Consider the following 26,165-nt stretch of genomic DNA (forward strand, 5'->3'; position numbering starts at 1 on the left):
GCATGAGACCTCTCTAACTGAAATGAGGCATTAGTGAGGCGTATGAATTATGCAACAAGCCTCTTACTGATTAAAGAGAGCTGTGTCTGTCAGGTCGGCAACAACCCTGTAAAAGTCTGGGGAAGTTTAGAAGTGGCGATAGAAAACAACCTGCTTCAACCTCAATTAACTCAATCAATGTGACAGCTTATTTCTTGTATTTGTCTCTGATATCCTGCGTTTCTCTGCGCCTTTTATCAAGGATCTCTTCCAAAAAGTCGATTAATGTTTGGCCATTAATCGTTAGGAATTACTGCTTCCTATGAAGATGAGGCCTGGCACGTCAACAATTCCTGGCAGGAAAAAGTCGTGGCTGTTACTGTCAGTCTCATTTTCAAGTGCTTAGTCTCTCTTTGTGTATGTGTCTCCTGTGAGACGGAGGGCAGCTCACCCACGTCATCATGTTGGACTGAGACTCGGGGCATCAAAGAGCCACTGAACGAGAACGTCAGAGAACAACATGAGCCATTGTCCTCCTGGCCTGCTGGGCACCGGAAAAGCTGTTTATGATCCCATTAAAAAAAATTGGCACAGTGAGTCCAGTGAGCTCTTTATGGCCTGCCGTTTTTTGAGAAGAAAACCAAAGGTGTTGTCAGTGTAAAGGTCACCTTATCAATAACAGCAAATTGAGACTTTTCTATTTAGCATTCTGCATTCTCCCTTTAAAGATTTATACTAATTTGCTCAAAACTAAATGAATATAAATGACATTTTAGGCTGATTTAAAAAATCTCAAATATTATCTTTTTAATATGGTGATCTTTTTCAACACTGGAATAGGTTAACGTGATAAACACAAGGGTGTTTTTTTTTCAGGGTGTTTGCGTATGCACTGTGGATTGCATGCACACTGCTAATTACTGTTGATAACATCTGAAGAGGGAGAGGCAGCCAATGTTGTGGGGCAATGGCCTCTGCAGGGAGGGGGCTGAGTCCAGGACAACTTCCCATCATGGGAAGTGTGTGGCCAGAGGAGTTTATAAAGTCCTACACATGTTTACACCTCACTCACAATCTGATCAATTCTCATGTTATCAACACTCCTGAGAGGAAACGTCTGGTCCACGGCGGTAGAACGCTTGGCTTTTGTGAGAGGAAGAAGCGCACGCTTTACACAAAGGGAGTGTGATATCCACCCGCTGGTCTGAAATTATTCAGCATTGAGTTATTTAATCATTTAGATTGCAGAGTGCCGAGAGAGAACTTGTCTGTCTTCTGATTTAGAGATGGACCGTGTTTGAACTCGGCTAGCCACTCATCGTAATCCTCGAGCTCTATCACTTTTTTCTGACCCTAATCCTTTTGCCATCAGCACCCATGTACAGCAGTGGCTATTCCCAGGTCTCCAAGTCGAGGCCGCAGGCCCAAAAGAAGATGCAGTACCAGTCAAAGGGCAAGAGTTGTGGCTACTACATGCGCATTGTCTTCTTCTTCTCTTCGCTCATCCAGTCTCTTATCATAGTTAGCCTTGTGCTCTTTCTGGTCTACGGTAAGACGCAAGACTCAGCGTCCACATCACGCATCCAGGACCTAGAAGAAAGCTTCAGCCGACTGTCAATAGAAAATGTGGCCCTGAGGCAGCAGAGGAAGAACCTGACCAACTTACTCAACACCACTCTGACTGAGAAAGCCCGTAATGACTGGGACCTGGTCAGACTCCGCTACTTCTCCAACATCTCAGCGATCCTTATTCAAGATATGGACAAGAAGCTGGTAAGAAAGCTAAGCCTTTTCATTATGTCTAACATGCACGTTCCTGTACGTACGACTACATTTCCCGTGTAATTTATCCTCTTTGTCTTATTCGGAAGCCGTAGAACCTTTCAACAGCCATAGAAATGAAAGTGTGTATGTTTGTGTTAGTATAGTTCACTAACTGTTGTTAATGTAAGTTAAGTTAGAGATGAAAAAATAGCTCTCAAGTACCTGCAGGCTTTAGTCAAGTTGAGCCTCAGCAGATAAAGATTAAAGAAGTGCTTCAATGATCTAAAGAGCTTTAACAGTGTCATACTGGTTTCAAAAGCATATTTACACCACTGATTATTCTCTGAATTTACATTTATTTGAGTGTTTTTCAATAAATAAAATGTAGTTCTGAGATATTCTTTTATAGTTTTCAGAACAAGAGGCAACCCAATAGATTATTGTACTACTTTAGTGTTGAACCCACATTTCAGAGTAAGACAGTGTAAACATAATAATCTTGGTTAATGACCATGGTAAACAGTAAATTACCGATTGTTGTTTCCTGTTTATATACATTTCACAACTGGCTGAGAACAAATCCCTTAACACCTTCTTCTTTGACTCACATGAACAGCAACAGTCCTACACTAAGTTGTTACTTTGCGAGAGCACAGGAACCCGATGCCAAACCACATGTAAGTATGAAGTTTCTTCAGTGCAAACCCCAAAATCAATGATAAAACAGCTTCCATTTAGAGAAAGATCTATTTGACTACTTATTTTCTCTTTTTCTGTAATTGTTTTGTTGAACAGTTCAACCTACAGACAGATGTAACTGTGGCCTGATAACTGAGCGGCTGAAAGCTGGGCGTGAGCTTGTGGAGTCCAACTTCACAACAACAGCCCAGAGGATGAGGATGGAAATGGACCAGACTACCAAAGAGAGGGACATCATTAACTTGGAGGTCATCCGTCTGCGGAGAGACAAATCCACACATGAAAAGGAGGTGGAGTTCTTCAAACAGAAATGCAAAGATGACTTTTCCCAGTCCTTGAGTGGTATCTCCAACATCTCCAAGGCTTTCCTAGAGAAGATCAATTCCCTCTTCCCTTCACACATCGCCTTCCAGCTCACCTGTCCGAAACAGAGGGATCACCTGGAGCAGATCCGCACCAATTGCACCAGCCTGTCCATGGATGTGGAGGACAAACTTCAGCGTTACCTGAATGTTGTGGGAGAACAGGTGTCAGGCATCCAGGCTGAGAACAGCCGCACGAAGGCAGAGAACTGGCGGCTGTCTGACGACTACCGCTGGTGCAGCACGAACCGTACAGGCCTGATTCTGCAGCACAGACAGAACATACACAAGCTTCAGGGGAAACACGATGAGGACAAGGAGAGACTCCTGATGGACAAGATGAAGCTAAATGGAGAGATAGAAGTCCTTAACAACAATGTCAAGTATAAAAGTAGAGCAATGGATCACCTTACAGAGCAATTCAAGCAGCTCAACATGTCCTGCATGCCTAAGGTAAGAAGAAAAGGGCAATGGCTGATGACGTGAACGCGTTGATAGCTATGCAGGGGTTAATGCAGCAGTATTTTTAGTGACGCTGTTTGGCCAGTAACTGAGAAAAGACCATGATAGTTTCATGCATTGTATTACCAGCAGCAGATATTACATGCAAGGAATGCTGATGGAGATTCTCTGATATAGCACATTGTAATGTATCCACTGGCATATACTATATTGGGTATTGTTATATTGCATAGTTGTTGACTTTAAATATAAAACAGCTGTTATATAGAATGATTTGGATACATTTGTGTAATAATTAGGTGATTTTGCGCACTTATTCAAGCTTTGTTGTCAGTAATATTTTGTCTCTGCAGTGCCAGAAGACATCTTTGCTGATATAACACCTGTAGAAATACTAAAACAATAACAAAGCCCTTAGATCTTAACATCTTGGACAATATACAGGAAATCAAAGCGGCCGGACAGGTTGTTGAAAATGATCGAGCTGAAGAGTAGAGGAGGAGGTGAGGGAGGGAAATTGTCTGCAAGTAAAGTAATAAAGGGCAAAAGGGTGAGAACTATGAACTATTTATGTCAGTTGTCTGCTTTAGTGGACAAATTTAGCACCTAGACATGACGCTCTATGGTGTGTCGTAAAACAGAACATGTTATTCAACATAATCCGGTTTTGTGTTAATTAAAAATATCTTTAGTTGCAGCATATAATGTTAATTCTTTTTTTAACAAGTGGTTTAGAATGAGTTTTCCTCATTTTAACGCTTCTCTTCATTTTATTTCAGACAGGGTTTGGTGGATTGCCAGGAGGCTCAACAGGTACACAGTCTCAGTCTAGGTGGGGCTTGGGTGGATCCAGCTCTTCTAGTGGGGGTCAGCTTGGTAATCCAGGGACAGGTAGGTTGAGCCTTGGCTCAGAAAACCCAGGATCAACTGGATTCAATAAGCCAGGATCAACTGGGGCAGGTAGCTCCACCGGGTTAGGATTCAATAAGCCAGGATCAACTGGGGCAGGTAGCTCCACCGGGTTAGGATTCAATAAGCCAGGATCAACTGGGGCAGGTAGCTCCACCGGGTTAGGATTCAATAAACCAGGATCAACTGGGGCAGGTAGCTCCACCGGGTTAGGATTCAATAAGCCAGGATCAACTGGGGCAGGTAGCTCCACCGGGTTAGGATTCAATAAGCCAGGATCAACTGGGGCAGGTAGCTCCACCGGGTTAGGATTCAATAAGCCAGGATCAACTGGGACAGGTAGCGCCACTGGATTAGGATTCAATAAACCAGGATCAACTGGGACAGGTAGCGCCACTGGCTTAGGATTTAATAAGCCAGGATCAAATGTGAAAAGCTCTTCAGGCTTTGGGTCAACTGGGTCAACTGGGTCGACTGGGTCGACGAATAAAAGTGGGTCAAACAACTTTCCTTGGGTTGGGTTCGGGGGCAGTAACTCAGGGCAAAGTAAGCCAGGAAGTGGAACAGGGAGAGGACCATCAACTGGGAACAGTGGTGGAACTGGATCGTCTGGGAGTGGACTGGGAGGCGGCTCAAGTAAGAATATATGTCTGCAATTTATAATTTCCATTCTGGGATATCTTTTAAGTAAGGGTGTTAGGATTCATGCAGATTATAAAACAGTATAGTTTTAGTTTTATTTGGTTTCATACTCCATAATAATAATAATAATTTGTTATCAAACTTTGATTGAATTGCTCTAATGTTTGTTGTCTTTGTAGATCTTAGAAGAATTGTTACTATTATATTATCCGTAGCATTGTAACTAATTGAATTAACGCAGCTTGATTGCTTATATCATGGCCAAGTGATGACACATGTCTTGTGTTTAACCAACAGTCAGTGTTGCTCAACACCTTAAAGATCTGCAACGCATCATCAACCCCTCTGGCCCAGAGTGAGTATGAAGGATCTATAAGCTTTAGGTTGAGAGTGAACGAGAAAGGGTTGCTAGAGGTTTTGTTGCTGACTGAACAGTAGAATATATTCTTTATTTTTCTCACTGTCAACAAATCACATAAAAAACAACAACAACAACAACAACAACGTATTAGTTCGTCTCTCAATAGTTGATTTCCCTACTCTGTCTGTGGCACTCAGCCCCCAAACCCACTGAAGACGTACATCACATATATATATATATATATATATATATATATATATATATATATTTATATTTTTTTAAATTATTTTCTAAAACAACAGGACACTGTAGTTTTTAGCAAATGTTACACAACCAGAATACAATTCTACACATTTGGTGCTCTAGTTAGTATTTACAGCTCGCTGGATGCACGATTGACTTGACATATACCACGTGTCCATGTTCATTGTAATGTAATAGAACCCACCAGTGTGGCTCATTCATGTGTTTTTAATAGTTTTTGGACAAAAGTGAAACTACACAGTACAGTACAACGGAATAAACACAATCAGGCTTTAACAACACCATAATTGTTAGTCGTTGGGGTTGTTAACAATAAGAAAAATACAAAACATCACCAAACTTATCCATTAACAAAAGCTGTGATTATTTAAGTTTGCTTTCTTTCTTTCTCTCTTTTTTCAGGGAGAAACAAGATCTCTCCAGAATGTTGGGTTAGCACATCTTGCAGAGAAAAAACACAACATAAAAGAGATGTATCTTCCAATGCATTATTAGGCATAGCTAAAGGCAAGCTTCTAATATTGAGTTCACATGTTAGAAATAAATGTACCATATATTTTACATTATTTGTGACCATTTATACTTCAATATACATTTAGAACCGTACTTTGAATATTTTTTTGCACTTTTGAATGTAAAATATGAATTTTGTATCTATACAGTAATAATAAGCACATATTGTATTTTTAGACTGTAAATACTGACATATAAAAGCTTTGTTTCAATGCGAGTAAATTAATTGTACCTGCCTCGTCTTTGTAAACAAAACTATTTAAAATACGTACCATCCAAAGCAGAGCCGGAAGCCACAGTTTATCCACATGTGCGTCACCTATTGTGTAGCTAATTATCTATAAATGACTCAGCTGCTCCTGTAATGTTTCAGACAAGATTTATTGGCAACGAGTCTTTGTCCCTTCAACTTGTTTATGTTTACCTGCCAACCTGTGAACAGTCCATCTGAGGCAGAAGGGAGGAACCTTTTGAAACGCTCTTGTATACATGCTGTTGGTAAAAACAATGTGCCCTCACTTAACTGTAGAGAACACGGATATCCATTGCCTAAATAAAATCCCCATACATCTCTTATAAGGAACACACAACGGGGAAAGGATGGAGCTTGTCCTTGGGTCGGATGAGGGCTCTGACCTTTCCCAAAACAAGTCTTGAAACGGCAGAGGCAGACAGATTGTAATTTTAATCTTTGCTGGGTTTTTAAAACAAAGAGACGGAAGTTATTGTGGAAATATATAAACAGGGTTGTTTGTGTGTAGAAATAAATATGGACATATGAATGGCACTTTATTTACCAGTACAACCCTACTGTGGAGCAGGGAAACAAAGCATCATGGGAACAGACAAACATCCTGTTCGTTGTACTGTGAAAGGATGGGAACGCACTTTTAATTCAAGAACCGAGAGCGTATTGTGTATGGCGCCAATTAATAAAAACAGCACTTAGACTCGAGCGAAGGGAGAGCTCTTTCCTGTCTAAAGGATATCCTTTGTTTAACATCAAGTGTTTTTCCACATTTGGGATGTGCAGCTTACTGCAGAGGAGCAGTGAGGATATTAAAGGTTAACTGGTTGGATGCTTCTTGGATTCACTTTATTAGACTGACTGCAACACAGGACGTGTTAAAACTACTTTTTTGGAAAGTCATCATGATGAAGCTGGTGTTTCCTCTGACCATTTTCCTGTCGATTCTTGTCATTTCTTTATTCCCTGTACACAAATGACACAATTGACCATTGTTCTTACTGACACAGTGGTCAATGATTACCATAACAGATTTTTTTTCATACCAAATCACAGAATAGGTTCAGTAAAAGAAAAAAACACAAAATACCAACCTAGAAAAGTGGAAAAAAGCATCCAGTTGTAAATAATTAAAATTGGATCTCACTCCAAAGTGTAATGTATCTCTAGAAAATATAAAAGTCGTACTGGGTACTTGGTAAAATATTACATAATAAACACAATACAGATCAGAAAGGAGACACTTCACTTGTCTTGAAGCTGGCAGTTGAACCACATTATTTGTGTGAGCAGGTGTATATCAACTTGTGATCGGGCTACACTAAGGTCCAAAGAGGAGGTTTGACATGCATCTTGAACACAATTGACTTGTAATATTATTGACGGATAAATCATTTAGTTCTGTCATTGAAAATAAGTTTTGCGACATTGCCCAAAATGCTGATGTGTGATTTTGACATCTCAGCAAAACAAATTGAACCAAAACTAGACATTAACTATTAGGATTTTAAACTCAACGCTGCCTGTTCTTTAGGGAATCGGACACTAAGACCACACTGAGACCAAAAACTTGGGGCCATTGTGTCGCCGCCTGCTCATCCACTTCCCTCCTTCTCCTAATGCAGGAAAGGGAACGGGTGCTTATGATGACGTCCTCCTTCCTCACCTGGGGTTGCAAAACTATAAATTATTTGTGTCTGTCGCTGCTAATTCCCTCTTTACTGTGCATTTCCTATCTGCCCAGCCTCCCTCAAGTCCCATGGCTGCCCAGGCTGGAAAAGACATCAGGGGGCAGATACTATAGAGTTGAGGGGGAGGGTGGTGAACGGGAAATGTTCCCCAGCACTAATGTCCTTTTGTGTTGAAGTCCTTCAGCGCAACCCTGACTTTCACCATGACCTCTTTATGTCCATGGAAAGGAAAACACGGGTCCGCCTGATTGCTTAAAGAGAATGTGTGTTGACTTCATGTAACCTGAGATTAATGTAGCCTCTGTTTTACCGGCACATCGTGCAGTCCGAAGGTTCCACACGTAACCTCAACATGCAATAGAGACAATGTCACGTAATTTACAGTTAGAGCTCTTCTACAGCTCTTTAATTAATTAAAGTCCATAATATCCCGAGGTGCATCTTGGCAAGAAACATACAATCACTGAGTTTAAAATGATATCATGTGTGCCGCTATAGCGTTGAGTGGAAGCTAAATTACACTATTGAGGAAACAGATTTTTATTTGCACCTTAAATCTGTTCAACTTTAATTTTGGTCTCAACTTTAGCTGACTGGATTATTCTCCATGGCAACAGCAGCTGTGGCTTGTGGTTATTAGAGAAGCCATCAGACAATAGAGATAAAACATGATTTTTGAGAGATAATGAATAAATTAAACTGGCGGTCCGAATTTCAACCTATGAAAGGGAACAAAAATTAAGGGAAACATTTCACAAGTAGCCCCTCATAATTCATAGCTCTATTTTATCATTTTTCTTTTATGTTTCACAGCTGTAGGGACAGTGTGAATAGTGTAGAATAATTTCAACCAACATGAACAATTAGGCCTGCAATTAATTTAAGGAATGTAATCGCTTAATGCTGATGTAATCAGGTATAGTTTTGCAAATTTGAGCAAGCCAACATTTGCTAATTAGCATTCAACACAGCACGGCTGACCGAAATATAACTAGTTTTGTTAAATGAAAAATCAAATCAAAAGTACATATATATATATATATATACAGTTCACCAACACTTTTACACCGACATGGGTGTAAACAAAAAGCTTTACTGAGGAACAAATGCGTTTTCCTTAAAGTGTCAGTTGTTGTAAACATTGTGGATGTCGTGAGCTGAGCTGCTGTAAGCCGGACCAGCGGCAACAGTGTCCTATTTATCTATATAATTGATTATCCATCACACAGTGAGGCTTTCTGGTGCTACACTGCAGGCGGGGATATCGGGAGGATCACAGGTCATCTAGTCTGCTAAGAAAGAGCAATGGAGCTAAAGCCACTGCAGTTATTTGGGTTGAGTCCCTCCAACCTGCTGAGACACATCAGTCATTGCACAAAGTGTGTGTAAACACATGTGTTGACAGCTGTGAGGTGATGGGAGGAACCCTACTCAGCAGCAGGATGTCCTCTCTGACCCTGTATTAATAAATATTTTCTCATAAAATACATTTATAAATAACACAATTTTGCGAAAGACCAAACAATAGTCTGTTTCCTGTTAAGAAATTGTTCAGAGGTTATCAGTTCTCTTTTCATTTAGTAAAACAGGTGGAACATCCCAAAAGCGTTTCAAAAGTCAGTGATGATTTCTTAAGTTCCTATGGGGTCCAACTACAAACAAGTTTTAACAGAGGAAGAGTTGCGCAAGGCTGACAGTTTTCTCAGAGAGGTCCAGTGATTTGACAAAATGTAAACAGCGGAGATATTTTGATTTGTCCATTCATCTATTTTTATCAAAACTCTACACTACTAAACATTTAGAAAGCCTTTTCTGTCATTTTGGTGTCTGCATTCTAATGAGCTCTGATCATATTTTTCTGTCATTTTATGGACACAATTTTTTCCTGTTCTCTGCCCGTAAAATCTATACTGGAATATGTAAAATACCCATCGATATGGGTCACAAACAATTGTTTGCATTTGTTTGTCTCAATAGTTTTTGGGAAGCCAACACGTTGACTTTAAAACACTAAACCTTTCTGTCCTTTACCAATTACTAATAACTAATTGTTCCCCTGTGAAATGATTGTTTTGGTGAAGTTTTGCTTTTTTAAATCAAGGCTGTCATATTGTGAAGTCATCTGAGATCTTGTGGCATCTTGGGCAAGCGAGGAGACATTAGTTTGTACCGTAAGGTCCACATCTCATGTCCAAACAGACAGTGTTTGGGTTATAATATAACATAGAACATTTGAATAACGTGACAGTAGCCTGACTACCCTGGTAGCTTTAAACTGTTTATTACCTCCATCTGCTGTCCATAGAAGAGTATTGCCATGATGGAATTGAAGGTAAATTAAAGTGTCATAATTGTGTAGCCTAATTGAGTTTCCTTCTTGTTCTACTTCTTTTAACACGTATAAAGGGTTGGTAATTTACAAAGCATGAATTTAATGTCACCCTCATTATTATATATATAAGGGGAATTTATTGGATAACCATATGCTCATGCTGCTGCCAACAATATCTGAACTCAGAGGAAGCGGAAGCTCTGGAATGTGGAGTGATATTGTTTTTTCCACTTTTGATCAAATAATATATTTATTTGCAACATGTCACATAAAGGAAGTTCATTAGCAGTCATCATTTTTGAAGGATGTCATGAGTTTATTCTTCCCTAAGACCTCAGTCTGTATGGTCGCTGTGCTTGAAGCAGCCAAAAACCTTCCCGCAACACACAAAGCTGACATGACGGTTAGAAACTGTGACAGGCAGACAGACTTGTCTCTGGGCAATGTCCCCAGCAGAGGGTGTGAATGCATAATTGACCCCAAGAATTCAAATGAGTGTCACTCTGATCCTGTTGGGCAAAACATGAGTTTTTATATATATCGTTGCTGGAAATTGGGACATGCACATTTAAATATAGCACCATATGGTATTATAATTATGCTCGCATTAAGCCGTTTACCTTTCAAAGTGTATATAGGAATCAGCTATTGAGCATAGCAAGAGATAATTGGCAGAATTATTTACTAAGACAGAATATCATCAATAGCCCTCAGAATATTTAGGTATTTGTCTTGAGTTCTGAGTAAAACAGAAAGTGAACAGTTTATGGTAGCTACGGCTCTACCTCTCAGTATTGTTACAAATACCACACCATATTTAGTCTAAGGTTAGTCAGGTACTACAATATGTCCACTGGAGGGCTGTTGTTAAATCCACAACTCTAGTCACGTGTCCTACCGGTGGGTTATATAACTAAATGTCTGGATGGTTAATTTCTGCTAACTGATAATGTTATCTATTCTCTGTTGAAGATGTATTAGTGTAAGAAGCTGTCCCCATTGTGGCCTCATGGTTCTAGCTTGTGGCAGTACTAAGCATATCAGTGCATGCCAATCCCTTCTTTACAGTGCTTGGGTTTAATGGTTTTCCTTTTGTTTATTCTTCTTCAAAAACTATGCACACACCAACTTACACACACAAACTACAGAGGTATTTATGTGCACCCTGTCAAGCCAAACTCAGCAATAAAGTTGTTGATATAAAACTACTGGACTATTTGTGGTGGTTTGACCAGTCACTTCAGTGGTGAGCATTGATTTTATGGAACCTACGTTTTGAGAAAAGCCACCGTCATTCAACCTCTTTCTTTTAATAAATATCCTCTCCGTTTGAGATTCATTCAAGGATGGGTTACAAACCAGGAAAAGCAGACAACTGACCCCAGGGCCCAAAAACATCCCATGTATGCCCGTTGGTTTTGGTATTTTAATTAGTTGCATATTTGTTGAGGAATTGGCACTTGTATTATCAACTGTTTTCACTTATTATTAAAGATTGAGACAGAGACGTGTACAAGTAGATTGATACCTGTGTTTCAAGTAGTACACTACAACCGTTAGCTGGTTAGCGTAGCTTAGCACAAAGGCTGGTAACAGAAAGAAACAGGTAACAGTTAGCATGGCACAGTTCTGCCTCCCAACACCTTTACATTTTACTTTATATATGGTGGATAATGTCCCAAATTATTATTTGCCATGCGCAGCAACTTCCTGTTGTCTTTTTTATTAGCGTAACCTTTGGAAAGAGCCAAGCTAACATTAGCTATTTCATCCTATTTCTATTTCTTTTTGCTAAACTAATCTAACTAAGATATGGCAATGGCTTCAGAGTTTTATGTAACAGATGGCGGTATTGCGCTTCTCATCTCACTCATATAATACACTTTTTGTATTTTGTTTGTTTAATAGATTATCAACATTAATATACCAGCAAACAACTATTATCAATGTAAAAACATAGTGGTTTAATGTCTACATCAGCAGAGAAGAAAGACCTTGTGATCAAAGTTTAGTACATGGTGCCCGATTTGCTTGGTCTTCTTCTGCACAGCTCCAACTGACAGAGTTCTTGCAGATGTTGGCCCCCACCCTTTGGTTCCCCCTTAGGTAAACACTATTAGCCCTGTCAGCACTTTAGCCCCGTTAGTTGTGAGCCGCCGGCTTACCATCAACATGAGAGCCGCTGAGAGGCAATCAAAATGCTCCTGATTTAGGATCTTGCAGCTTTAATTTGTACACAGTGTAAAATCAATAATGTGCGGTTTTATGTGGGGTTATGTGTGTTCTTCCGTATTGAATAGCAATCGGTCTTTCTTAAATGCATTACATATCAATTGTCGTGGCATTAATGGGATTTTAGACTTCCTTGCAGGCCCTGCCATGTATGTGTGTTCACATAAGACACTTGGAACACTGTAGGCCTACATATTTGTCGACAAATTCAAATATGTGCAGGCATTGAGGGACGTGTAGTAGCAAACTGTAGCGACAGATGTATCCTGATTAAAATGTGATCATGTGCGATTGAACCACCTGCAGCTCTGCATAGCAGGACACGTATGCCGTTTTTTATAGACCCGCGAGGTGTTTCACTCAACTCTGTCGTCACGACTGGCGCGCGTGTAAAAGCCATGATCATGTTCCTCCTCCTCCTCCTCCTCCTCCTCCTCCATTCCCGGACTGGATTGTCCTCTTTGCATGCAACGGCTATGCAATAAAAACAGAGTCCTCCTTGTGGTGCGGTTTTCCAGCCCCCTCCCGGAGTGTTTGTGCACCACCATGCAAGCGGGAGGCACCGACGCACCTGACACAGACGCTACTGACAACAGTAGCAGCAGCCGAGCAGACATCGACGGCAGCGACGGGACAGGGGAGAGGATGGAGAGGACGGTGCCACTGCCAAGCGAGCAGCAGGACAGGACCAGCAAGCAGCAGCAGCAGCACAAGTCCGTATCGCCATCCGGGGTGCTCGGTGAGTGTCCATGAAGAAACGGTGATAAGATTGTAGGCTGCGAGCGTGCAGTGGAGACCTGAGGGAGATGGGCATTTGTGAGGAAAAAAAGATGGGTCTGAAAGATATCACCAGGCTACTGGTCATGGGCAATATGGTGCAGTCACTGGTGCTTTGATACTTCACCCGATTGACTCACAGGAGACTTAAGGAGTCACTCGACTGTGGTTGGGTTGTTGATGTCGGTGCGTCTTTCCTTTCCACGCCACGCCACATAGTGCGCATTACGATGGAGACAGGCCGGGGAAGAGTCCGGTTTTAGGGTCCACAGGTGCATGCAGGAGGCATGTCCCGACGGGCTGTGCCACACTCTACTTTGAAGAGAGTGGAGATTGTGTTTCAGGCTCACATCGCAGTGTTCGTTTTGTCTCGGTTGTTGCAGCCTTGAGGATTTTACAGGAGATATGTTTCAGTGGTGAGTGAGTAACGACTGTATGACTCATTCTGGATTTGCATTATGAGGATTATTAAGCAGCACTGAAAATGTGATATTTCATCAACTCTATTAGGTTCATCAGAGATTTATGTTAGGAGTTTTGGGACTGCCCAAGGCCTTTTCCAGGTGCCTTGAAATCTTGAGTTGTTATGTCCATCCAGCATTTCTGGCAAGAGGAGAAACTCGGGCAGAGGACTAGCCATCTGGATGTCATTTTGACTTCAAGACAACTAATGTTAGCCTTTTGGAGAAAATGTCCACCACATTTATATGGATCAGGACTTAGAAAATATAACATATGCATAATTACACTTGTATGCCCTCTTTTACATCTGTGTCCATAGTATTAGTGTGAGTAGGAATTGTGATAGAGGTCTAGCTCAGCTCTAGAGCATGAATGATGATGTTGCTGATGATCACATCAGTGTGGTGTGGCCTAAAGCTATATGACAGGTCACACCTTCCCTCAGCGGTAAAGAGCTGTTAATGGAGTTGTTGATAGAGTGTGCTCTCTGTGTTTATGGCATACACTCAAGTGTATTCCTAAAATGCCAGATAAACCCATAACTGATAAACCCAGTGTGGTTCTGCCAACTGTGAGACATGAAGTTGGATGCACAATGTTGGGTAATATGATCTTATCAAGTATTATCATTGTTATCGTTACTTTGATAACAAGAAGCCAGATTCTGTGCATTCCGTTCCTTTTTCATGTCGGCTCACTGCTGGTATTTTTTCCCGTTATTGCAGTATGACTCGTTAAAGAAGGGGGTCTGTGGTTCAGTTCATATATGAGCTAAATTAGGTTAAGACGAAAGTAATTATCATTATCAAATTATCATTATCAATCACAATTGAGTGATATTGAAAAAACTATTCATATCTGGGAAAGGACTGACTTAGAAATAGCTTTTTATCATAAAATACGGAATGTCAATCAATGAAGATATTTAAAACAAATACCGTAATGCAATTAAAATGGTAGGTGATAACTATAGCTATACATGTATTACCTTGCCATGTTAAGAAGCTTCAAAGATGGTGACATAGAGCCACAAGTCATGCTGGTCTAAAAAAATAATCATCTATCAAAGAGTTGACAGCAGCACTGATGGCCTGTCTGTGCACTTTATTTTATATTTATATTCTTAATCCTTGCACTGTGTTGATTGTTGTTAATGTTATTGTCTATTGTTGCACCACCCGCCAAAACAAATTCCTTGTATGTGGAAACATACTTGGCAGTAAAAGGTTCTGATTCTGATTCTGATTAATAGTAGGGATGAGACATGCTGAAAGTAGGTTATGTGATAATGCAGTCAAACTGCAGAATATGAAATCCTGATCACGGACACTTACTGAGAGAGCGTCACTGGCCGATTCAGTGAACAATAAAGAGATCGGCCAGTCACTGAGTCTATTCTACCCGCGTGAGACAGAGAGTGAGACTTGAGAGTGAGACTTGAGAGTGAGACTTGAGACCAAGAACCAACCTGTGAAAGACCAAGAAGCAGTAAAAATGACGACTTCAGCGCTGACACTGTATTGTGGGATAGGAGTGCCTGCAAGGCCTACGGCTTTGCCTACATTTAATGGATTTAGAGGCACACTTGATAAACCAGTTTCATGACTATTTGCACACCACTCAGTGTGCAGATCATCTATTTGTTTACAGTATTTGCTAAAAGTCATGTGACTAGTGCAGCACAGTCAACCTTCATGCTGGCTGGACAATTGTTTTAGACATTTCTGTCCTTTTTGTCCCCATGACCGAGCAAAATATTAAAAAATATGGCAAAGAGATAACATCTGTGATGATACTAATGACCTTTCATCTGTGTCCTTGATTACCGTGATGAAAAATATCACCATCTGTCTGTCCCCCCCTCTCTCTCACACAATGTAACCCTCGTTATCCTTTATTCTCTGTAATGATTTTTTACTTTATTAACTCAAGCTGCCTCGCTTTTCTTTTAGATAAATTGTTTGGGAAGCGCTTTCTGCAGGCCAGACACTATATTATGTCTCGTAAGTCTTGGATGAAGATGGTTCCCACCGAAAACTGTGATATCCTGATGACTTTCCCAGGTACGGTAAGCTTAGCCTGTCCTCCCTGTTTGTCCTGTGATGAATCTCTCCCTGTAGAGAGAACTGTGCATCCTCATTAAACGTCGTTGGTGGTCAGCCAGCCACTCAGACGCATGACTAGGACTTAAAATGATCTCTGAGTACAAGCAGATACCATCATTAAAATACCCATTTCTATAGAGCAGCGCTCTCTGCAGTATCTTATAAAAAAGTTGCTGTTGGGCATATAAATGAGGCATTTCATCAAACTATCATCACAAGTTGACTCAGAAAAACACATCTTGTATATTATATTTATACTATTATACTATTTTCAGACACTCGCTCCAACTGAAATTTATTTCCGTTGCTTTCATCTCTTACAATACTTTTGTGATATGGAAATCTGAAATTAGGTTTGAGAACCAAGTTGTCTTCAAAAGACTTAATTACAGCATTTGCAAATGGGCTCAGATCATACAGAGATCAACAGTCTCCACAGAACAAAAGCGCAGTATTAAAGTTACATCTCACTTCCTTTCCTAACTGCTTGTGTGTCACCTGCTCAGAGACAGACAGGTAGGAAAGGAAGTGAGATGTTTGTGAAAGGTTAAAGAAAAGTAAGAGTTGAAGGAATGGTGAGAGTTAAGAAAAACGTCTATTTTTGTATATATCTTGTGGTTAGTAGGCTCACAGACATGCAGAAGGCCACCGTGAAAAGTATTTTAGGGTGCACCAGGTATACATTGAGAAATACTATTATCAAAAACACTGAAGATTAATTTTACAAGATCAACTGCTTTCAGTGCTTACATCCATCCATCCATCCATCCATTTTCAATAACGCTTATCCTCATTAGGGTCGCGGGGGCGCTGGAGCCTATCCCAGCTGACATAGGGCAAAGGCAGGGGACACCCTGGACAGGCTGCCAGTCCATCGAGGGCACATGTAGGGACATACAACCAATCTCACATTCACACCTATGGGCAATTTAGAGATCAATTAACCTGCAAGATGTCTTTGGACTGTGGGAGGAAGCCGGAGAGCCCGGAGAGAACCCACGCTGCCACGGGGAGAACATGCAAACTCCACACAGAAGGACCGCTCCGACCGGGAATCGAACCCGCGGCCCTCTTGCTGTGAGGCGACATACAAACCGACAATTTAACTGCATGCAGCACTACAGACTCCACTAACTCTTTGTTATCAACTTTAGGTTTAACATGGGCTCAGTGTGAAGATACAAAAGGTCCACAAACACAACGCAGTTGGCTGAAACTGCTGAAATCCGACTGGAATCAGTCTGGGCTAAAGCCCGCCCTCTCAACCTCGAGACAGATATTTGTGATATATGCAGATAGCGATTTGATTGGTGTGACCTTTGACTATCACCACAACATCACTGTTCCACGCCCTTCTGTCAGGGCGGTGAAGGATACGTTGTTTTCAGCCTCTTCACGCAGTAGCAAACTCGCAATGTCCTGCCTTTAGCAAACATGCCTGCAGACCTGTGAGGAATTAAAGTAACCGAAACAAGGACACATGTCACATGTCGAACTTAAGATAAAACAATATTTTCTCCCTCCAGATACAATAGATGACCACACGCTGCTGTGGCTCCTGAATCAGATTCGTGTTGGAATCCCACAAGTCAGCATTCAGGTTCGACAGCAAAAACACACCCGGGCACACGCCTTCTTCATCACGACAACATTTGAGAAGTAAGAGTCCAAAACTCACAAACTGACCTTGTGTGTGTGCATGCATGTGTGGGCACTTGTGCTTCTGTCTTTTTTTAACTGTTTTAAGTGAGACCTTTTGGCGAGTTCTAAAAATGGTTATTATGACATGGATTGATTTCATCATAATAGTAATATGCAGTTATAACGTATATTTGCACCAGTGGGTGGCAAGAGAAATAAGATATGTTCTGTGTGTTTCTAATGCTAATACCAATGCTTTAGTGAACCAGGCTTAGCCATTCTTCAAATCAACGTATCTCTGTCATCAATGACGTCGATTACGTAGACGAGTCGCTCCAGGCCTACAAGAGAGCGAATAAGTGTATCTCCCAAAATGTCAAACTATTCCTTTAGAGAGAGAGTTATCACCCTGTCACAGTTCTGTGTGTGTGTGTGTGTGTTAGTTTGTTGTGTGCATAGCCTCAATGCACTTAATCTGTCAAACATCTGCAGTCCAGTCGCTACACAGTCGTGCTCCATGAGGTCTAATCTGCTGCTCATTGCCCCCTGTCTCCTCACCCTCAGTTTACTGCGGGGAGCAGAGCAGATGGGCATGCACAAGCCCGTCAAACCACAGTTTGGTGGCGGGATGCGGCGCTTTTCCTGTGAGGAAGACAACATCTACGAGAACATAGAGAGCGAGCTCTGCTTTTTCACCTCGCAGGTTAGAGGTCAAAACCATGGGCCTTGTGAACTGTATGTCTACGCTAATGATATAACAGTTTTTACTTTGGATGTGTCATTAAAGATATTTTTTGTTTGTCTTTTGCTGTCATATTTCACAAATTGAAAATACATGGCTCTAAATATTATGACTTATCTTTTCTATCTCCCCATAACTGTGTGGTTTTCAGGAGCGTCAGGGCATTATAAAGTATTGGCTGGATAATCTGCGTGCCAAACAAGGGGAGGTGCTCCACAACATTCACTTCCTTGAGGGACAGCCAATCAGTATGCTGTCTTATCTTATGATTCAACTTTTTGTTGACGCTGTCCTTTTTCTTTTCCTTACCTGGATAGCATCAGTACTTTGTGTTGTGGACTTTACATGGAAAGTACATCTCTGTGTTTTGACAAACAAATGTCACCTTCGAGACAATGTGAACGTTTCACGATGTGTCCTCTTCAGTTCCAGAGCTGGAAGCTCGTGGGGTGATCCATCACATGTTTCCTCTCCATGAACAGAGGATCCTCAACCAGCTGATGACATCTTGGGTCCAGGCTGTGTGTGAAAGGCAGCCACTGGGTGGGAAATATCAACATTTTATTTCGAAGATAATTTGGCAGGACATTAACAACAGTCCCGACTGTTATTACTAAGCCACATTCATTAATACTGTAAAATAGTATGATCTTGTTATTATTATCAATTATTTTGAGACACAACCCCTTCGCAGAGTGTCAATATTAGCTGTTTACAATTTCATGTGCTTTGCAGATGACATCTGTGACTACTTTGGAGTGAAGATCGGCATGTATTTTGCCTGGCTGGGTTTCTACACTAACTCCATGCTTTACCCTGCTGTCATTGGCTTTCTGCTCTGGATACTCGCAGAGGCTGACCAGGTACTTGAAACCTCTTCTCTGTTAAGATCTGTCTTTTCAAGCACTCAAAATGTTTCTGAAAATCACCCTTCAACAATCACGATATATGAAATATAAAAATCACCCTTTAACGATCACGATATATGAAAATCACCCTTTATAACGATATATGTGTCACGATGTAGATGCTGATTTGTAATCATATCTTTTTCATTTTAATCCAGTCATGTCAGGATCTTACTGAGTCTTGATACATTTTGTATCATTTCCTTTGCGTGCTTTGTAAAGATAAGAAGAGAACTTTAAAACAAGTTGAAGAAACACAAAAGCCTACACACAAAACAAATTAATGGCCGAGCTTTGGCAGCTGAAAACTGCACGGCATAATCTTACTCTCAAAGGTTGCATAAGTGTCTTTTGATTCTCTCATGTTCACTCACAGACCAGTCAGGATATCTGCTGTGTGGTGTTTGCCCTCTTCAATGTTGTGTGGGCAACGTTGTTTCTGGAGCGCTGGAAGAGGCGAGAGGCGGAGCTGGCGTACAGGTGGGGCACCCTGGACACCCCCACCGAGTCCTTGGAGGAGCCCAGGCCACAGTTCAGGGTGAGGATTGTTCCTGTAATTTGAACAGGTTTCACCTGCTGTTTTGTTTGTAATGTACAAAAGGTTTTATTCACTTGTTGTGTTTGCTCAGATTTACTCCCAAACATTCATTGTCACTTGCCAACAGAGCTGAAGAGTTCTCATGCAGGAACAATCACATTACCGATGGTAAATTAATTAATTTCAAAGCTGCAAATGCACTATCCTCAGGTAAAGTTGTTTTGTATGTCACTCTGGTTGAGTGGTTTATCACCGAGCACTAGTGCAACTCTGCAGTGACAGAAAAGCACACAATACCAGGAAAAGTGACGAGTATGGTTACAAGAGCAGTCCTCTTACCCCACATGCTCTCAGAGACGAGGGGGCCAGGCAGGCTCTCTCACACTCCCACCTTTCCACCCACTCATAATCTCAGGGTCGCGGTTTCGAGCCTCACTGTGGGCGAATATGCTTTTACGGATGCACTTCTGGCAATAGCAACAGGGTTGTTCAGATTAATATGATATAATTACATAATTAAAGGCTGTAGAATGTGTTGCACCACAATCAGATGTCATATATTCTGAATGAATGGCAGATCTTATTAAAAGTTATAAAAATACAACAACTTTGATTGAGGTAATACACACCAGTAAATCTCAACATTGGTGTTTCATTTGCAATGTCTGATGCGTTCCACAACAATGTGGCATAGAAGTAATGAGACCCGGCAAGCAAGCAGTTATTATGGAGGACATTTCGCACAAACCAGTGAAGATGATTGCAATCGTGCAAAAAGAAGTCTCAACTTCTCTCCCTGCTTGCTTGTTTTCTTTTCCTGTGCTGTCTCTGCAGGGAGTGAAACGCTGCAGTCCCGTAACGGGCTGTGAGGAGTTCTACTACCCGCCCTGGAAGAGAGCTCTGTTCAAATGGCTGGTCAGCCTGCCCATCTGCCTCCTCTGTCTCTGCTTTGTCTTCCTCGCTATGCTGCTCTGCCTGGAACTGCAGGTAAACCCCGAGAACACAGCAACCAGGTTCAATGACAAGAAATGGAGTTGATACAGTCTGGGTCTGATCAATGGGGATGATTTCCCTTACTGGAAACGTCAACAATAATACAACAGTTAAACAATATACAAAGACATAAATAGAAATATATTGTATTAACTCAAGATCCATAACTAATTTCAGTTTGGAAATGTGTGAATCATATAATAAGGATTGTTCTTGTAGTTTTAGCAGGTCGCACGTGCTGTTTAGTTGTGTTGTACAAAAAGGTTTTATTCAAACAAAGCAAGTTAAAAAATACCTCTTGCCAGTTCATATTCACTTAATAGCCTTTGGAAATAACCATAGGAGTAGATATGAATGAGTAGGACTTATTAAATATGTATCATTCTTCTAATGCAGGAAGTGGTGATGGAGATTCAGGAGCTACCTAGTATCACACGATTCCTTCCTAAGATACTTCTGGCCATTACTGTGACCATATGTGATGAAGTGTATAAGAAGATTGCCTACTGGCTTAATGACATGGGTAAGAGACACAAAATGAACACTGAAAATAGTATATCTGTGATATATTGTAAGAAATTAAATTTAAATGAGACATATTTATCCATGATTGTATTCTAGGGTAGACATTTACTTATGAGTATATTTATATGAGTATATCTTATGCTGCATGTCTTTGAGAACTGACGTAGGAAGCTTTTGCTGTGAGGTTCCTGTCTTTTACATTCTCTACATGAGATCTATAAGCAGCCTTTCTACATTGACAAATGCTTTTCTTTTATTTCTCAATCCAGAGAACTACAGACTTCAGAGTGCCTATGAGAATAATCTCATCATCAAGATGGTTTTTGTAAGTCATGCATCCTCCTCTATTCGTGGCAAAATAGCTCCCGACTGAGTGGGTGTTTGACTTTGTGTAATATTTTCTGGTTGTCTTACAGTTTGAATTCATCAATTCTTATCTGAGCCTTTTCTACATCGGATTCTACCTCAAGGACATGGAGCGGCTTAAGGAGGTAATAACAACTGTTGGCACTATCACACACATTAAGACAAAATGCTGGTCTTAAACTGACTATGTTTAACTTTTTTTAACGTGGCCATTGACTGTCTGATAAGCCCCCTTAGTTACAGTTGCTAAGTCTGTCTGTCTAGCTTTTCAATTTCAAGTGTGCAGTTTACAATGATAATGGTGCCAATTTACCCCTTGACATTCTTAGTCATTTTTAAACTATGGGTCCTTGATTTCAGAGGTCGACCAAAGCCGGCTTCTCAATTTTGTTTTAAATGAAACAAAATTCTTATCTGACTCTGGTGGACTTTTAATGTTACCAGCTGACTAGTTTCAAAACAAGAATCTTGTAAAAGGGGTTTTAAATACACACTTGACGGCTGCAAAAAAAAGTCAGTATCCATTAAGAAGACATGCAAATAAACAAAATGCATTGATCATCAGGACAGTGTAGAGCGAGTTGGTTCTGGGATATGACATGGAAAATGTAAGATTATACTCTTATTTAATCATCACCCTGTTTGGCTGAACAGGTTTGCTTAAAAGAGCAGAATAGAGCTGTCAAATGCTGACAACATCCAGGACCAGAGTGCACTTCTTACACTCAGCACAGTAACAGATGTTTTCCTACTCCTCACAGATGCTAGCCACTCTGCTGATCTTCCGCCAGTTCCTACAGAACATCAAAGAGGTCCTCCAGCCTTATCTCTACGAGCAAAACAAGCTGGGCGTCTTCACGCCCAAGGTGCTGTGGGAGCTACTCCAAACCATCGTACTCAAGTATGGCCGCCTGGCTCTGGGAAAAGCCCAATCCTCAATGACAGCCTATTCCTTCCTGGGTTCCAGAGGGATCCCTGTCAGTCACACTGCTAACGGTAACCCAGAGACAAAGAGAAGAGGAGATCTGAAAGCCGGATTCAGGCTGACCGAAGAAGAGTGGGACATGAATGACGTCAATCTAAAGCAGCGTAAAGTCAGCTTCACCGAGAAGGTCGACTACCAGGATGTCACGACAGAAGTGCAGCCAATGGATCGCAGCTTCCTAGAGGACAGTCCCACACTGATAGAGGAAGGGATGGATCCGTCCAGTATTTTTGACAGTTGTGATGACGACAGTGATTGTGAATCGCTGGCTCAAGTATGTGGTCCGTTTGTTTTCAAGATTTATTATCCTATTTATTTATTTTTAGCTATGTTTCTGTGGCTTCTATGTCTACATCTCAATCAGTGATTGTGTCTAAAATTTAAACTTTTCAGAAATGTTTATTAATGTTCAGACAATACCAATTCTTACAGTTCAATTTGTCTCATGTAGTTTTACAAATTAAGTTAAATCATGTCTGTGGAGATTGGTGTCAATCATCCAGGAAGTACACTGAGAGATCAAAATTAAACTATTCATTCAAAAGCTGCACAATTTAAGAAGCCTTAGTCACTAGAGGAAGTATCGTAGACCCAGGAGTATTTCACTGTGTCCTCTCCAAAGGAATCTGAATCTCTCTGTCAAAGAAGAAGGAACGTTGGTGACAGGAAAGAGCATAAGAAGTCATGGATTGATCCACCAGAAGAGCCCAAAACCATCACCCTGACCCAGCCTGAGATGGAGAGCTGTATGCAGACATATGAGGTGGGACTCTTGATATGAGGCAAAGAAATGCAAATTTGACTTTTTACAAACTATCTTGCATCATACAACATCGTCTATATCTAATATTACAACTGTGCGTATTAAAATACAATTATGTTTTCGTGATATTTGACCCCAAGGACACGCTTCAGGACTACCAGGAAATGTTTATACAATTTGGCTACGTGGTGCTCTTCTCCTCTGCGTTTCCGCTGGCGGCCATGTGCGCCCTTATCAACAACATCATCGAGATCCGCAGCGATGCCCTGAAGCTCTGTACCGGCCTGCAGAGACCCTTTGGACAGAGGGTGGAAAACATCGGACAATGGCAGGTCAGTGCGTTTTGTTTTGTCAGAGAAGCCCTCCAGGCTGCATTGTTGTGGGCATCTCATAGCCTGTACATTTCTTTCTCTCACTGTTTCTCTCAACAACAGACTGCAATGGAGGCCATGGGCTTAATAGCAATTATAGTCAACTGTTACCTGATTGGTCAGTGTGGGCAGCTACAGCGTCTGTTCCCCTGGTTGAGTCCGGAGATGACCATCATCTCCATCGTCTTACTGGAGGTATGCGCTGCACTGTGTACAGTAAAGGCAGGTTTGCTAATAGTTTTAAAAGACTGTCGTTTTATTCCACAAAATGACACTTTTTAAAATATTCCAGGAGAGTGCAAATGTGCATGGCCTGCTCTTTGTTGTTGTGACTTTGTAAAACCTTCAAAATATTATTTTGTATCCAGGTTTATTAATGAACACAAAACCTCACACAAGTTTTTGGTATGTGTATGAGATGTTTTGTTTGGTCTATAAAAATATATGTATATATATTTTATTTATATATAAAAGAATAAGTGCCTTGATGTGACTGTGTGTTGAGCCTGTCCCTTTGTGGTCTGGGTGGTTTACAGCACTTTGCAATCCTCCTAAAGTACATCATCCATGTTGCCATCCCTGATATCCCTGGCTGGGTAGCAGAAGAGATGGCCAAGCTAGAGTACCGACGAAGGGAAGCTTTCAAGGTATAGTTGTATCATAGCTTGAAAGACCTTCGGGCAACTTAAGGTTTGCTGCTGGCTGCACTAATTTTGTATTGTATTTCTATAAACGTACCCCCTTTGTGTGCCTGGGTCTCTTTGTGTGCCTTGTCCAAAAACGTACACTATGAAGCTTGTTTTGATTGTCCATAAGAAAAGACTGTCTGTGTTTGATGATGTTTGTCTGGAAATTGTTGCACACTCGTCTCGATAGTGTCTTAGATATGTCTTGTCAGGATAGAAAAGCACATTTAATTTAAATACAGCTTGTCTTAGCTGACTGCTGGATAGGATGGCAACTTCTTCATCAGTGATAATGCAAAATGATAGAGGGGGAGTAAAAGAGAGTCAACACTGATGTGAAGAAAGTTGTATTAGCTAGCAATGCTCCCTAACATAAATGAATACTCTATAACGTATATTCCTAATGCAGTCGTCTCCTCTTTCCTTGTGTATTTCTCTTTCTTCCTGTGACTCTCTCTCTCTTTAAAATGCCTCCCTATTTAGAAGCATGAGCAGCAGGCCCAGCAGCACTTCCAACAGCAGCTCAGGCGTAGGCGTGAGGAGGAGGAGCTTCAGCGTCAGGCTGAGTTGCAGGCCGAGGCCCGCCAGGAGAGCGAGCACAGGGCAGACGTCCTGCACCAGCACCACCACGACAAAGCGCCGGGGGGCAAGGCCGGGGACAAGCCGAAGAGACCCAGCTCTCTGCTGGGAAACAACAATGTCATGAAGCTAAAGCAGATCATCCCTCTCCAGGGGAAGTTTTCCTCCGGCAACTCACGCTCACCTGCCCAGTCCCCAACAGGAGGTGAGGCAAAGCTCCCGGGATTTCTGAAGTTCCTGAAGTCCCCAGAGGGGAAAAAAGAGCCAGCGGTGGCAGCTGGAGTGCCCGGCTCATCGGTGACCTCTGCTGTTCCCACTAGTGCCCAGGAGAGGTCACAGTCCCCCAACCGGACATTCAGTCCCGGGAAGCTGTTCAGTTTCAGCAAATCCGAGGGGACTGTGGTGTGTGTGAATGGGACACAACCCCTGGTCCAGCCCGCTAGCACTCAGACCAACAGGGGAGACACAAACACAACCCTGGAGGAATTACCCTCAAATGAGTTTGATAAAAGAGAATCAAGACATTCGACTGATTTAGAAAATTCAAAGAGTTAATACATGTTCAACCAAACCAATGTAATATTATGAGAGTAAAGCAATTTACAAATGTTCAGAAGTCATTTAGAGACACACCTGTACCGTAGAACACAGTAGTCACAAGGATCACGCGTACGTCGGCGAGCGTTAGATTTTCACTCTTGATGCAACTTACTTTGCACAAAGTATTATACTGTATCTGTTAACGCTCGATTATCCATGTAAAATGTGTACAGTGAGTGTAACTCCTTGAATGGGGCTTGAGTGACATTTAAGTAAGGTTCAAATACTGCATGACTGCCTGGTTTTCAACCGCACCAGAACAGATGATGTTGATGTGAGGGATCTCTTTTCAAAAACCAGGGCCTGATCATCAATGAGCCTTCTTATCAAAGGACATGAACAGCAGCTTCCTGTCCCAGGTTTGTTTCTCATTCTTAGGCCTGTATTTAATGCATGTCGCGTCATGTGCATGCATTACATGTCCATGCATTACATGTCCATCATGTCTTTTCAGTTGTGATGCACTTTCAAAGCCATCGTATTCTTCCGCAATAGGTCAAATTATATTCACTGTGACCATAAAAAAATATTCTATTTTTCTTAAATTTGATTTTCTATAAATTATTTTACTACATCAATTAGTGAATGTACTTCTATGATGCAAATACATCCCACTTGAATAAACACCCATCAAGAGAAGCATTGGCTGATTATTTACAGTCAAAAT

General features: G+C 41.3%; 2 protein-coding genes across 5 annotated transcripts; both read left to right on the forward strand.

Annotated features, from left to right (window-relative positions):
* Positions 1-1,008: 1,008 nt before the first annotated feature.
* On the forward strand, positions 1,009-6,177 carry plvapa (plasmalemma vesicle associated protein a). 4 transcript variants are annotated; one of them, XM_034555826.1, is made up of 7 exons: positions 1,010-1,752; positions 2,360-2,420; positions 2,539-3,257; positions 4,046-4,239; positions 4,288-4,811; positions 5,115-5,172; positions 5,845-6,177. In XM_034555826.1, the coding sequence occupies exons 1-7, from the start codon at positions 1,357-1,359 to the stop codon at positions 5,876-5,878; spliced, it is 1,986 nt and encodes a 661-aa protein (XP_034411717.1). In that variant the 5' UTR covers positions 1,010-1,356; the 3' UTR covers positions 5,879-6,177. The 4 variants fall into 4 exon arrangements, with proteins under 4 accessions (XP_034411718.1, XP_034411717.1, XP_034411716.1 ...); XM_034555825.1 differs by having other exon boundaries at positions 1,010-1,181; positions 1,352-1,752; positions 4,046-4,811; XM_034555827.1 differs by lacking the exon at positions 4,288-4,811 and having other exon boundaries at positions 1,009-1,752; positions 4,046-4,157.
* Positions 6,178-12,682: 6,505 nt separating this feature from the next.
* ano8a (anoctamin 8a) lies at positions 12,683-26,135 on the forward strand. The gene is made up of 18 exons (XM_034555415.1): positions 12,683-13,196; positions 15,649-15,759; positions 17,328-17,460; positions 18,007-18,145; positions 18,336-18,432; positions 18,611-18,727; positions 18,920-19,047; positions 19,469-19,630; positions 20,465-20,617; positions 21,020-21,146; positions 21,418-21,473; positions 21,565-21,639; positions 22,276-22,773; positions 23,122-23,262; positions 23,403-23,594; positions 23,697-23,828; positions 24,170-24,280; positions 24,803-26,135. Exons 1-18 carry the CDS (start codon positions 12,923-12,925, stop codon positions 25,451-25,453), a joined length of 3,297 nt encoding a protein of 1,098 aa, XP_034411306.1. The 5' UTR covers positions 12,683-12,922; the 3' UTR covers positions 25,454-26,135.
* Positions 26,136-26,165: the final 30 nt, after the last annotated feature.

Source organism: Cyclopterus lumpus, chromosome 17 (genome assembly GCF_009769545.1).
Source record: "Cyclopterus lumpus isolate fCycLum1 chromosome 17, fCycLum1.pri, whole genome shotgun sequence".
NCBI classification, from domain to species: domain Eukaryota; kingdom Metazoa; phylum Chordata; class Actinopteri; order Perciformes; family Cyclopteridae; genus Cyclopterus; species Cyclopterus lumpus.